This window comes from Oryza sativa, chromosome 6 (genome assembly GCF_034140825.1).
Source record: "Oryza sativa Japonica Group chromosome 6, ASM3414082v1".
Classification (NCBI taxonomy): Eukaryota; Viridiplantae; Streptophyta; class Magnoliopsida; order Poales; family Poaceae; genus Oryza; species Oryza sativa.
In genome coordinates, this window is record NC_089040.1 from 2,156,090 (window position 1) to 2,170,044 (window position 13,955).

The 13,955-nt window shown below is 41.2% G+C and overlaps 3 protein-coding genes across 4 annotated transcripts; 2 read left to right on the forward strand and 1 right to left on the reverse strand.

The window, feature by feature from the left end:
* The first annotated feature begins 1,479 nt into the window (after positions 1-1,479).
* Positions 1,480-2,305, forward strand: LOC107278599 (protein SMALL AUXIN UP-REGULATED RNA 16). The gene has a single exon (XM_015785462.3). It carries the CDS (start codon positions 1,533-1,535, stop codon positions 1,890-1,892), a length of 360 nt encoding a protein of 119 aa, XP_015640948.1. The 5' UTR covers positions 1,480-1,532; the 3' UTR covers positions 1,893-2,305.
* Positions 2,306-3,413: 1,108 nt separating this feature from the next.
* Positions 3,414-10,403, reverse strand: LOC4340048 (uncharacterized). Of its 2 annotated transcripts, XR_010742174.1 has the most exons (13): positions 10,076-10,403; positions 9,886-9,966; positions 8,776-8,871; positions 8,539-8,622; positions 8,388-8,457; positions 8,226-8,308; positions 6,316-6,395; positions 6,087-6,185; positions 5,692-5,797; positions 5,297-5,386; positions 4,717-4,896; positions 4,183-4,336; positions 3,414-4,053 (listed from the first exon to the last, which is right to left on the reverse strand). XR_010742174.1 is itself a non-coding variant. In XM_015785461.3 (11 exons), exons 1-11 carry the CDS (start codon positions 10,328-10,330, stop codon positions 5,163-5,165), a joined length of 1,083 nt encoding a protein of 360 aa, XP_015640947.1. In that variant the 5' UTR covers positions 10,331-10,403; the 3' UTR covers positions 5,006-5,162. The 2 variants fall into 2 exon arrangements, 1 of the variants encoding a protein (XP_015640947.1); XM_015785461.3 differs by lacking the exons at positions 3,414-4,053; positions 4,183-4,336; positions 4,717-4,896 and adding an exon at positions 5,006-5,201.
* A 941-nt stretch (positions 10,404-11,344) lies between these two features.
* LOC4340049 (probable ribosome-binding factor A, chloroplastic) lies at positions 11,345-13,920 on the forward strand. The gene is made up of 4 exons (XM_015787396.3): positions 11,345-11,755; positions 11,865-12,038; positions 12,599-12,807; positions 13,511-13,920. The coding sequence occupies exons 1-3, from the start codon at positions 11,456-11,458 to the stop codon at positions 12,752-12,754; spliced, it is 630 nt and encodes a 209-aa protein (XP_015642882.1). The 5' UTR covers positions 11,345-11,455; the 3' UTR covers positions 12,755-12,807; positions 13,511-13,920.
* The last annotated feature ends 35 nt before the right edge of the window (positions 13,921-13,955 follow it).

A 13,955-nucleotide genomic window follows, 5' to 3' on the forward strand; every position in this document is an offset into this window, starting at 1 on the left:
CGGTACAGACGTACAGTGGTCAGAGATACCTGAAAGATATGGATCATGGACCATTATTGAACGTGTCTGCAACAACACTGGCTGCAGGGCATTGAAAAAGCAGAAGAAATTAAAGGGTGGTTTTGATCACTCACTTTGATGTGAGACTTGGAATTTTTCCACTGCCATTTTGTCAAATGTCAACCCCTTGAAGTTGCTTCCCCACTACTTGAGCTCCTCTTTTCTCTCTTTTATGTTCACTGCCACTTGATTGATACTTAGATCCTACAATATACTAGCTAACTATAGTGTGTTGACCTTGTCTCTACCATGCAAATTGCAAGAGTAGGGAAATATCGAGGATTTTAGCTAGCCCCCCATCACAACTTTTTCTCCTCCTTTTTATCTTTTCACTTTCGAAAACTTAGAACAACCTTCTTGGATAACTTCGAACAACCTTCTTCTAGAACATTCTATGAAGGCCCGCCTCGAACGTAGGAAGGAAATATTTCATTTTGATGTGGATATGAAAATTGACTTATTCGGAATTGAAGGTTGGAAGATTACCATATTCCAAACAGGTCCAATTCGAAAGGCCAGAAAATCACCATGTTTCATACAAGTAAAAAAAGGTGGGAAATTCTGAACTTACATATTTAAAATGAGACATTACATCATTTAACTCTAAATCTAAGGCCTCGCTCTTTTTGGATTAACCCTGATAGATTGTATATGCATTGCCACGCTTTGATAACTATAATTTGTCCGAAAACTTCATAAATCAGAATTGCTTAAATAAATTGTTCTAAGTTATTTATTAGATTTATAATATATAGTATTTAATCCATCCCTGTAATTAAGGCGATCATCCATCAATTTTCATCTTCAAAGAATGGGCCCGTACTAGCACTCAACAAAAACTCCTGTATAAAAAGGAAAAATGAAAAAACAAGGAGCTCCCCAAGGTACCACATTATGGACTACCATTATCAGATCAGATTCACTAATCACAACCATTGCAACTCTACCATTACTATCTAGTATTATCTCCGTCTTAAATAATTACATTTCTATCATTTAAATTTTATCCCAAAAAAATTTCTGCTGACAAAGGATCCAAATATTCCTTTTAATCAAGTTTAAGAATGGTAATTAAGTGGGCTTATTGTCTCGACCTTCCTTTTAATCAAGTTTATGTAGGTAATGTGTGGTCATTAAATTGGGTTATTGTGTTAAATTGTGTTTGTTGCTAATCTATCTTTAATTCTCTCAAAATGTAATTAGTTTGGGAGGGAGGTAGTAGCAACTAGCAACTAATTACTAGGTCTAAGGTGAAAAACACAGGGACCTGCGATGTGGGTCCCACACCCTGTACCAGGCCCAGGCCCGGCAAGCCCACGGGCGCCGCGGGCCCATCCACCACCAGCACCAACCACGGCGAGACCTCACGACCTCGCCCACCTCTCCCTATATATACCCCCTCGCCATGGCCGCCTCCTCGTCACCACCATCACCAACCACCAACTACAGCAAGCTTGAGCTCACCGGCGGCAATGGCGATCAAGAAGGGCGGCGCGGCGGGGCTGAAGCAGATACTGAAGCGGTGCTCGAGCCTGGGGCGGCGGCAGCAGGAGCAGAAGCAGGTCAGCGAGTGGGAGGAGGAGGAGGAGGCGTCCGGCTTGCCGTCCGACGTGCCGAGGGGCCACTTCGCGGTGTACGTCGGCGAGCGGCGGCGGCGGTTCGTGGTGCCCCTCGCGCTTCTCGACCGGCCGGAGTTCCGCTCCCTGCTCCGCCGCGCCGAGGAGGAGTTCGGCTTCGCCGGCGCCGGCGCCGGCGGCCTCCTCGTCCTCCCCTGCGAGGAGGTCGCCTTCCGCTCCCTCACCTCCTCCCTCCACTACTCCTGCACCCGCTGAACCCGCCGCCGCCGCATCTGTACACTAGCTATATTAATTCCTTCTTCCATTGCTCCGGCAAGATCAGCTAGCTTAGCTCGATCTAGCAATGAATACTACCGTGTAAATATGAACCACACCGGCCGGATCGAGATTCATCGATTGATCATCTTGATCGTCGGAGCTAGCTAGCGGCGCATGCGCAGATTAGCGCGCGCCCTAGCTAGAGGTAGACGAAGACGAAGGCGAAGTTTAATTAATTTGGAGCTATAGCTAGCTAGCTTAGCTGGTGTCGTTGCATGTATGCTGTTTTTTTTTTTTTTGGTGAGTGATGAGTTCGAACGAACTGAATCATCATTTACTCATTATTTTTTTGGTCTCGTTGTACATGCAAATTAAGGTAATGAATGACCGGCCGGCTAATTAAGAAGCTAGCTAGCTAGCTATATAGCTAGAGATCGAGATATCCAAAATGCAACCATGCATGTGTTCTTGATATGTATACATTTTGATTAATGGAAAGAGTAGTCGTGATAATAGTTAATGACGATGAGGTTGAAAAGGTAGCTAGCTAGCAAGCATCTAGCTAGCCCGGGTGTATATGTGGCAATATAATGTGGCATCTGGCATGCAGTGATTGTGCAATATCCCTGTGTGATATGTATATGATCAGTAATTAGCCTGCAGATATCTTTCGGGCTTAATTGCCGGCCGAAAGCCTCTCAACGTGGTGTATTGATTGGGATATGTACGTCAGTACGTATGTGAATGCAGAGAGCTAGCCTAATTTTCTGGCCATTCATATTGGCTATCGCCGTGTGCTTGTAGTAGTGACCACCACTGACTGACAGGCAGCTTATATAACTAGTTGTTTTTGTATAACTTGTAGTTTGTAGCCACTAGCAAAGGACGGAAGGACCTCATGTTACTTAACGTACTGCGTCAATTTGATGCCAGTAATTGCTCTGTTCGTATTAAAATATAGCTACATTTCTATTTTAGATTTAAAAAATAATTACGGGTCAGTTTGGATTGGTGCCATACCAAAATTTTGGTAGTGCCAAAGTTTAAGCAATTTTTGGCACTACCAAATTTAGACGGCCAAAACTTTTTTATCTAAAGAGATGTATTGTTAAAATTTGGCACCAATCCAAACAACTAGAAACACTATTGAAAATTACCAATGAATTGATAGGGCACAATTTGGAACCAAACCGAACTGGCCCTACATTTTAGAAATGAGGAGTATATACCTTAGATTTCTGGTGTAACTATACGCAAATTTATTTCGAGCGATGAAACTGGACAAATTAACGAGGCAGAGGAAGTATACAAGCACGGATATTAATTAGCACCTCATATTGGCTATGCGCTGATACGCCCTCCGAGAGATATTATCGTAGTTGTACGTGCGTACGTGGTACGGTACAGACTACAGAAGTATATATAGCTACATGCAGGTAGCTTAGTTGTTACTCGGCAGTTGCTTTCGCTCAGCTCGGACCATAATAGTTTTGAGTTGCATGAGAACACACACAGATCGAACACGGAAGATCCAACAGTGCACAGATCTGATCCACTCATGTAAATAGTCTGCACCACAACCCATGCATGCACACTTGCCACGTACAGTGCAGATTATTCAGAGTGATCATCTTCGCTATCATGCAGTAACACGCCATAAATTAACGTATTTCCCATCTAAAAACGAGAGTAATTAACGCCTAGTTGCACGTAGGTGCATGTACGCAATGGCTGCTCACCCAAATTATGTCCAGGCTTAGCTTTTGTGCGCGATACTAATATTCCAGTATCCACTTTAATACCCAAATGGCTGCATAAAAGCTGCTCACCCAAATTTGACTGCATGGTTAAGACTTCTAGTGACCTGGAACTCAGTTCAAAACTGAAGATAAAAGGGGTGATTTTTAGCTGTAACTCGAGATCTACCATGGCCAGGGCCAGCAACTGAGCATGTATATGCAGCTAACTGACAGTGTTCAAGAAGAGGGATGAACAAACATTTACCTAGTAGCTAGCATGCAGATGCTGCAGAAACAGAGATGAAGTGGCAGTATAACTTCACTCACCCATTGGACCAAACTGGAGCAGATAACATGGCAGGGCCAGGGGAGGGAGCAAGCCATGTGCCGCTGCACTGCTGCACTCGTGACCAACCCACCTAGCAGCAATTTCAGATGGCAATTACTCTATGGAGAGGAGCCTCTCTTTCAAGCTAGCGGTGCAATGCGATCCTCTCATCTCATCTAAAAGAGAAGACGACCAAGAGAAGGAGAGAGAGAGAACGCACCTCTGTGTCGTACGCCCTGGCCTGCACGGACGTACGCGCAGAAACATATGGCCTTACTTGGATAGGATGGGACCCCCAGGCCATGTGTAGCAGCAGTACCCAGCAGCAGGCAGCTATCTGCCAGCCAGCCTGCTCATCAGAGCTCAGCCACTACCTAGCAGTAGTAACAGCATGAAATTTGTCAAAAGTTTAACAGCGCTAGCAATGGGCAATGGCCACAGATATCACAAGTTGTAATTACAGTCTTAAAGATAGAGAAAGAGGTATAGGGTATACCATCAGCTCATCCACTAGTACTTTGCAGTAATAAAAAGGGTTAAATGAGTGGCATCTAGTACTTTGCAGTAATAAAAAGGGTTAAAAGATCAGCGGCCTTGATGGGCAATGGCCAACCAGTATCTCATTACTACTTGTAAGTTAGAGTACTATATAGGCTAATCAGGTATAAATATTTCACTTTTAAAATAAGTGTTATCTAACCTAAACATCAAATATTTATAACCAGAGTAGGTAACAGGCCGAGAAGAGGTATACCTCGGGGATACGATGATCCTGGGGCTGTCATGGCGCCGCTGGTGGCTATAGCAGCCTTGAAGAACATGGGGCCAGCAATGATAAGTTCTTGGATGGAGAGAAGGGCAGGAACAATGAGGTGTAATCCCATGGCAGTTGGATGATAACGACCTTTGTATGGCAGCAGATTTGATGATACATCTTGTGGATAGCAAGACATATTAGGGCTGGAACAAAACAAAGGGCAGCTTTTGTGCAAGATACTGGATACGGGAACAACAACCATATAGTAAAGAGGCCAAGATTCGTATAGCTCAACTCATTTGATAGATCATCAAAATTGCTTCAAATGTGCATAGAGGTCTGTTACATTTGTGATACGATTCTAAGTGCACAAAACGAATATGCAGTAATTTCCGAACAACACTAATATTTCATCTGGTGTGGCATGAGGATCCCATGCTAAATTACAAGAAAAATCTTCTTCTGCTCGTGTCCATGTCCGGCTGTAAATGATGCAATGATGCAAGATTTGCAGCATGTCAGAAAACTTTCATGTAGAGTGTAGTGTGGGCATGGGACGGTAAATGAATAATAGTACCTTGTGAACCCATTCATACTCCCCATTTTTTGTGTCAAAGGTCCCATGTTGTAAGGTGAGCAGCTTGAGGGTGAAGCGAGGACCACATTCCTAGTTCATCAGAACAGCTTAGGTTTACTGCTAGGGCTAATAATAACATGGTAACAATTATAAATAGCATTAGGCCTAAGTAATGATATCATTGTGTTTGTCTAACTGGCAAGACAGTAAGCATTTGATGTTGAAAGCGAGAGCATATCTCGGAAAACCAGAAACACCCTTCAAACACGCAACATAGAAAGCACTTTGGTTGGGGTTGCCAGATGGTGATGACCAATAACAGATTGTGAACTGAATGAAATATGTGCCATCACCTACAGAACTTGTAGTGAGTACTGAATAAGTAGCTCAAATACCTGGAGGCGACAAATTACTTGCTTCTCAGGTTGGCTTTTGCTTTCAGAAGTCTTAGCTTTCTTGTCCTTTGAAGCAATTTTGTTTTCTTTCATCTCAAAGATGTACCTAGCATTAGTATTGCATAAGAAAATAAGTTTGAATACTCACAGTAAAATGGAAGCCACAAACATAATCAAAAGCACATGTCAAGACTAGCAAGGAGGATAGCATGGTTTTGATAACACACTTCACAGATCAACAAAATTATGAGCTAAAGAAATGTCCAGGAAGTAATTACTAAAAACACTTGTAATGATCCACATTATGCAACAAATCCCAGCAAAAGACAATTACGTAGACACACAGGAGTCCTTTAATAACATGGTTTTTCCTACTTGAATTTTCATAAATGCACCTGTGATGACGGAAAAAAATATAGTCTCTCTGATTATGGAAGGTCACAACTCGCCGACCACGGAAATTGGGTTCTTGAGGGAAAAGAGATTGTATCATCCTGAAAAGGCAGAAGGGGAAAATTGACAAGTGAAGCAAACAGCAGACATGAACATGCTAATGTAAAAGAAAACAGAGTTCTTCTAAACAGGATCAGCAAAGGAGCACAAGGGTTCATGTTCACAAATCACCTTCCAACACGATGACCAAGGCGCGTAGTGAAATTGTTCAACACTAACTCTGGCTTATGACTTGTGGGGTTGCCGTGGTTCTGCAACCAAAAAGGTAAACAAAGCCATGAATATTAACTGGTTCGCAAAGCTAAAATTCAAAAACAGATTTATATAATATTGGAAAATAAGCTGAGAACCTTTTGTCATTTAACAAGAACATATCAAATAAACTGAATAAATCTGGATATGAAACGCTACTAAAATTAGTCAAAGTCCAGGTGCAGCAGAATAAAGACGTTCCTTCCAGCTATTTTTTTTCTGCTTTCCATCAATCTAGATGACCATCAGCAACATGGTTATCAACCCAACTCCATTGCAATTGCAATAATTTATACAATCATTGAAAGACTGGAAAAACTAAAACTAAAACATGCTATGTTGGATAGAGACATGGATCAGCATCTAGCAGACATGTCATATGATACCGAACATAGTCACATGCACATTTGATTTTGAGGGCAAAGCTCAGATGACTAAGTCATCCTAGAGACAAACTAGAGACAAGTAGGATGACCAATTGATGTCAACTTGGGCTTTGTTCACTTCCAGTGCACCTTTAGTCTAAAGAGGTTAGCGGTGTAATAACAGATATGCAGCTATGATATAATCATTGTTATTACCATAACTATCTAAACAACGTTACGAATTAGTTGACATTTTCATATTCATCATTGTGATGAACGTGATCATCAAAGTTTGTTTTATCTTCTGAACTACACTATGTGTTTATATTAGCCAATAGGCCACCGCACTAATTACTAACAATAATATAAGACCCTCAAAAGGAGTTGTTATGCACAAGCAAGGCTCTTTTCCTGCAGATAACAATATACCAAACCACAACCAGTATGTCCCTAATGAATTCCTGATAGCATTCGGTAAAAACAAGATTGTGTTTAAGATTTCTGAAAATAAAACAATGGCACATTTACTATCTGACTTTAAATATACTCATATAATTTTATATTCTTCCTTTTGTGTATAGAGGTTTAAATGTTTAATAGGGTAAAGATCAGCATTAGATCTAAAGAATTCAGAAAATAGCCATGTGTGTTGGCTCTCAGTCATCATAACACATAATCACAGTTAACTTTTTTTTTTCTGGAGAGGACATAATCACAGTTCCCAACTAGCATATTGTTGTCAATTTGCTAAGATCTAGACAGCCGTGGGATTTTCTCACTCTTACATGTGTGCAAAAAACTAAGAACAAAGGATATCGTGATCAGATCACAATTAAAAACACAAACAGATCAAACAGTTATTATAAACTAACTAATACAGGAGATTTGCAGTAGCAGAAGATAGTATGCATATGATTCTTCAAAAATAGCACTAATTTGTGCTTGTCTGAAGTAGCTGTTACTATTTGTTCTTCACAATGCAAATACAAAGATTATCAGAACACATAGAAGATGGATAACAGTGTTGCTGTCCTATCCCTTTGGTATGGTGAAAATATATGCTAAGTTAGCACAAAGATATGTAGACAACACCAAAGCTATTCAACAAGTTCTCCCAAAAACAAAAATAAAAATAAATAAATACAGGTTACCATTTCCAACAAAATTTTGAATAACTCATCTAAGAGTTGTAGTTTCAGTAGATATTATTTAAGAAAACAATATAACATTAGTTAGTAGGTGATAATCTATACTACTGTAAAAGACAATAGCGGTGGTGGTGGTTCACCAACCCACAACTACATTTGCACAACTTACAAAATAGTCCTTGATATTTTCTTGTATTATATAATAGTCTAATATTCATTTGAATCAAGTGAATAACATATATTCAAATAAGCATGTGCATTTTACCCATAGCAAAGGCATTTTGCTAGTATGATAAAGAAAATACAGATAAAGTACCTTTATGTCCTTCCGCAGAATAAGTTTAGATAGTTTAAAATGTGCAGTAGGACCAGCAGGTAAATTGATGATCAGTAGAGCATCTGTGACACAAATAACAATAAATATGTCATAACAGATAACAAGTGCAAATTTTGAACTAATAAATTGATGGATTCTTACCAGGTTCCCTTCGGTTTGTGTGGACAACAACAAGTGAAGTGAAATCTCTGTTATTTGCATATTCCACAATCTAAAAAGAAATGTGTTTCAGTCCATATGAAGTGTCTAATTCAAACAAATGAACAGGTTAGCTACTTTGAACATGTCATACTTTCTTGAGTTCATAAGTTCCTCTTTTAACATAACACGAATTGGGTATCACTTGCATTAACTCCTCAATAAAGGCAGGTCCCCTCTGTAGACATATGTGCAGATAAACATAAAGTGTTAGATGCAACTTCTTAAGAATAGAGGTTATCAAATAATTATCAATTCAGAACAGCCAGCACAAGATATTGAGAAGAACAAAAATCCAAAAGCAGAGGTGATAAGCATAGAAAATGCATACGCCTGAATTGAAGCGACATGTGGTAATCAACACTTTTGGAGTTGTTTGCTGCTTCAGAACTGCATTGAATTCATCAGCATCATTCCCTGCAAACAGCTGCACAGAAGAACGATAATTTGATATCTGATACCATGTAAAGTTGAATCACAATGATCGAATGAGTGTTCATCCTAAGAGAAAGTAACAGAAAAGGATATAATACACCAAGATTCTAAATAGACTAATAAATCTAAAGGAGATGCTAATGATATCTTGGAGTGCACATTGCTATATGAAACAAAAAGGACATCTAGATCTTACTTCTTAGTACTTAGTAAAGCAGTAAAATGTCTAGAAAAAAAATCTAATGTTTGCAGCTTAGCATATAAAAACCCGTGATGTGTACGCACAAATTATATAATATAAGGCAGCAGCATCAACCAGTGCAGCACTACCAAGCATTGACGTTGCATACTGAATATGTATAACAAGTGCAAGGAACTCAATCGAAGCAAGCATGTGAAGGCAGAAAAACACAGTGATGTGTCTTGTAGAAGTTGCATGCTTAATTAAAATCATAAATACTGGTAACTGATTCATGTTATAAGCATGATATGATGATAGCATGACATCTGTATAGTATAGTGTTCTATGCTAGTGAATAACAGGAATCAGCACAACACTCATTCACTGACAAGCCTCATGAACTTCTGCAAACTCCCCCAAGCAAGCAGCTAAATCCACTTATAATCGTTATCTCATCCTTATTCCTTAACCTCGGCAAGGCACCACGTTCCAGATAGCCTTCCCTGGTCATAACTAGTAAAGAAAGAATTTGCCCCAACCTCACCTCATACCTAGCCTAACTACCAAAGAAATGTAATTCAGAAATTGCCCCAACCTCACCGCATACCTAGCCTAACTACCAAAGAAATGTAATTCTCATGTTCCACAAACCTAATGCAACATTAAGGAGACCCTGTCAGATAAATGTCCTTGATTCCAAACTACTATTAGTCAAACAGGTTCGAATGTACAATTAGAAATTAAAATTACAATTACTCCGATAATTGAGAAACTCGCATTGGTAGGATCAATCCAAGTAAGAAACACAGAAGAACGTGCACAAACCTCTTGGTCGTCGGGCCGGCACACGGTCTCGTCAGGTTCCCTGGTGTTCTCGATCGTCCGCGGCACCAGCTTCTCCGGCGGCTGCGAACACCCAAAATGAAAACCATCAGAAAAACCTAAGAAACAAAGCTTGGAGGAATTCGAGAGGGGGAGCTCGCTGCGGAGGGGAGAAATCGAGGCGCGCGCTTGCCTGCTCGCCGAGCTCGACGGCGCGCTGCGCGGCCTGGCCGCGCTCGCGGGCGAGCTTGCGCTTCTGGGCCTTCTTCTCGCGCTTGAGCTTCGCGTGCACCTCCTTGCGCTTGTCCTTGTTCTTGATCTGCGACGGCAGCACCGGGTCGGGCCTCTCCTTCCTCGGCTTCTTCTCCCTCCGGTGGTCCCTCCCCTCGTCGTCGTCCCCCGGCGGCGGCGCGTCGGCGGGCTGCCTCCGCTTCCTCTCCTTCGCCATCGCCGTCGCCGTCGCCGCCGTCGTCTCGGGGGAGGTTGAGGTGTGTGTTCGTTTGGGAGGTGAGGGTTTAAGCGTCTAGGGCAACGTGGCATTTGATGATATAGTGGGCCGGGTTTATAGGCCTGGTTACCTAGATGGGCTTTCCTTTCCAAGATGTGGGCACGGTGCCCATGGGCTGTATGTTGCTTGGTTTGACTATGGAATCAATCCTACAAAATACTCCCTCCATTCCATAATATAAGGCACAACTACTTTTCTTATACTCCCTTCGTTTCAAAATACTTGACACCGTTGACTTTTTAGTACGTGTTTGACCATTCGTCTTATTCAAAAAATTTAAGTAATTATTTATTCTTTTCATATCATTTGATTCATTGTTAAATATACTTTCATATACACATATAGTTTTACATATTTCACAATTTTTTTTGGAATAAGACAAACGGTCAAACATGTGCTAAAAAATCAACGGTGTCAAACATTTTGAAACGGAAGGAGTATTTTATAATATAAGGCATGCATGCATGTAAGCCCTTAACTATGACCATTTCTCTATTAAATTATTACTTTTTAAAATCCTTTACTCTCATGTTCTCTAATTCTATTTGATACATGCATTGTATTTATTAGGATAATAAAACTACGAGATGATAATAATAATTATTTTTTTGTCTTTGGGTTAGAGGTGGTTATGCCTTTATATTTTGGAATGGAGGGAGTATTTGACATTTTTATTAGATTTCTTATTTCTATGACTCCATCTACATCAGATAATAGTCTTCAAAATCGTATTATCCTTTTAGTGCCTTTCCAGGGCACGATGAAATTTACAGAGAGAAATTTGTAGAATTTTGGCCTGAATGGGCAAGATGATTTTGCTGGAGTTTTCTTTTACAACCAGAACTGTATAAAATGGATTGCACTAAACTCTTCTTAAAATCGTCTAAAATGCTTTCAAATAAAACAAAACTAAAAAAAGACGCGAGATATTGTTCGATTCGACACGACGACACTATCCCCTCCCACTTCCCCGACTCATCGTCTTCCACGGCCTCACCGCGAAGCCGCCGGAAAACCACCACCGCCACCACCGCCACCGCTACACTCGCGTCGAGGTGATCGGCGATGTTCACCTGCCGGCCGCTGGTGTCCCCTCCGCTGCCGCGGCGCCTCGCCGTCGCGTCCCCTCTGGCGCCCGCGCGGCCGCCTCCCTCGTCGGCGTCGTCGCTGCGCGTGGTGCGGTGCATGGCGAAGGAGCGGCGGGTGCGGATGGTGGCGAAGCAGATCCAGCGGGAGCTCGCGGACATGCTCACCCGCGACCCCGTCCTCCAGCGCGCCGTCCTCCCCGAGGCCGCGCTCGGCGCCGACCAGTACCTCTCCTCCCTCACCACCATCGCCGACGTCGAGCTCTCCAACGACCTCCAGGTCACTGCCTCCTGCGTTAATTCTCCAACGACGCTTCCCCTCGCTTAGCGAGTCATAGAGAGATTGTAAATTTGTGCGAGCTATGCTGAACTTCACTGTTTGTTCGTAGGTGTGCAAGGTGTATGTCTCCGTGTTTGGGGACGAGAGGGGGAAGAAGGTGGCCATTGCTGGGCTCAAGGCTAAGACTAAGTACGTCAGGAGCCAAATAGGCAAGCGGATGAAGCTGCGCCTCACGCCTGAGATACGGTTCATCGAGGATGAGTCCATGGAGCGGGGAAGCAGGGTACACACTCTAAACTCATCTATCTACCTGTTCCAATGAATATCTGCTTTCACTGGTTTATCTTCATTTAGTACATGCATCCTTGAACGTATCTATACTATGTGATTGTCCAGTACTGCTCCTCGGATAGTTATCAAATATCAAGATCCAAATAGTTCAAAAGAAGCATGGTCATTGTTTTTGTTACCTTACAAGTTGTGTTAGTATTTTGCATCTCTGTTTAAACTTAAAATTGTGTTTGGCTGTTTGCAATTCGGTTTACCTGAAAATTATAGCTACAAGTACCCATATGCTTTATTTGGATAAGATCATAGGTTACGCTTCATTGATACCACACCAGACGTAAGCTTCTTCCTGTAGGGTCTTTGCGAGGCAATCAGCCCCAAATACAGACATTTTTTTAAGCTTTAACATCACAGAACCTATAACTTAACAATCCAATGTTTGCAGGGGTTGCATTAGCACACAATGAATTATTGCAGTATTGCACTAAGCGTTTTTTTTTTCATATCTCTCAAATATATTGGGAAACTATAGTCTAATTGTTGCCATATATATAGATTCTTGCTATACTGGACAAATTAAAGGAGGAAAGGGAGCAACAAGAAGGAAATGAAGAAGAGGAAGATGGAGAAGGTGCAAATCTATCAGAAGAAGAAGAAGGTGACTGGGATGCAGATGAGCCAGATGAGGAGGACATCATATATGTAAAATAACCTGATGTGCCTTCTTACTTGCCCATGATTCATCCAACCCCCGAATGCAGCAGGTGTGCACTCTACAAATTGAAATATCATGGATTTGCAATATTATTCTGTCGTTTAAAATGTGGACTGCAAAGGCACACTATTCTAATGCATAAAGTAAGGCAAACTACTGTGTACTACTCAAAGTCATGGAAGAAGAATTACGCTATCAACAGCTATTAGCAAGTTGAACATAAGCAATTTAACTTGATTGTCTGAAGTTGCAAAATCCAATCAATTTGCTTAGAAAAATCTTGTTCTGATTAAGTGGTGATTTGGTCAAATGTTGATTAAACTTTCTTCTTGTTATTCCAAGTAAGATCAAAGCCCTGGCTTCGATTTTTTTTTTTTTGCTTACTCCTGGCATTACATTTTAATTGATCAAACAAGTAACAAGTGCTTCTAGCACTGCATAGACAATGTTTGGGACAGATATATCCTCTGTGATCATGCTCATTTATCCTTTTCCTTAAGCACATGTTTCGCGTTAGAAGATATGCATGGCAGAGTTTCTCAGATCCACATAATATTTTTTTTATCTGACTGCATGAGATATTTTCACTAGTTGTAATGGTGGTTAGTTGCACAAGCATGATTCAATAAGCACGCAAATGGATTCCATTAAGAGTTGTGCATGATGAGGTTTCCATTTTGTTCTCTCTGAGTTTAGCTCATGTGTACAATTGTTACTAGAAATGTTCTAATTGCTGTAATTATTTTGTGCAGCTATCTTAGATTTTAGTCCTACAAAGATGAGAACTCTCTGCTTTGCAAAGTGTTCCAAAGTTCCTCAACACTAGGAGAGCTTGTCTGTTGCCAATTAGAAGCAGATCATATCCTTTTTTACATCGCCGGTCAAAGCTGAAGCTATTTTGGCGCAGAGTTCTGAAGGAAGATTTCCCCTTTTTCTGTTCACTAGACCATGGTCTTCGACCGTTGGTGAAAGATGCTTTAACTTAAGTTCATCCTTGTCGTATGCTGACTAGCACCTGTTATATGTCTGCTTACCTTGCTGAATTTCAGTTCTCATTTTCTGTTTTGTTTGGGAATGGTTGTATACCTTTCAGTAAATTATGCCATACAGCAGTACCTTTAGTTCTGTACTGTGTATTGATAAAGGCACATTTTCTGATTTACGAACTTCGAACTACGTACTTGCCATTGTGAAATT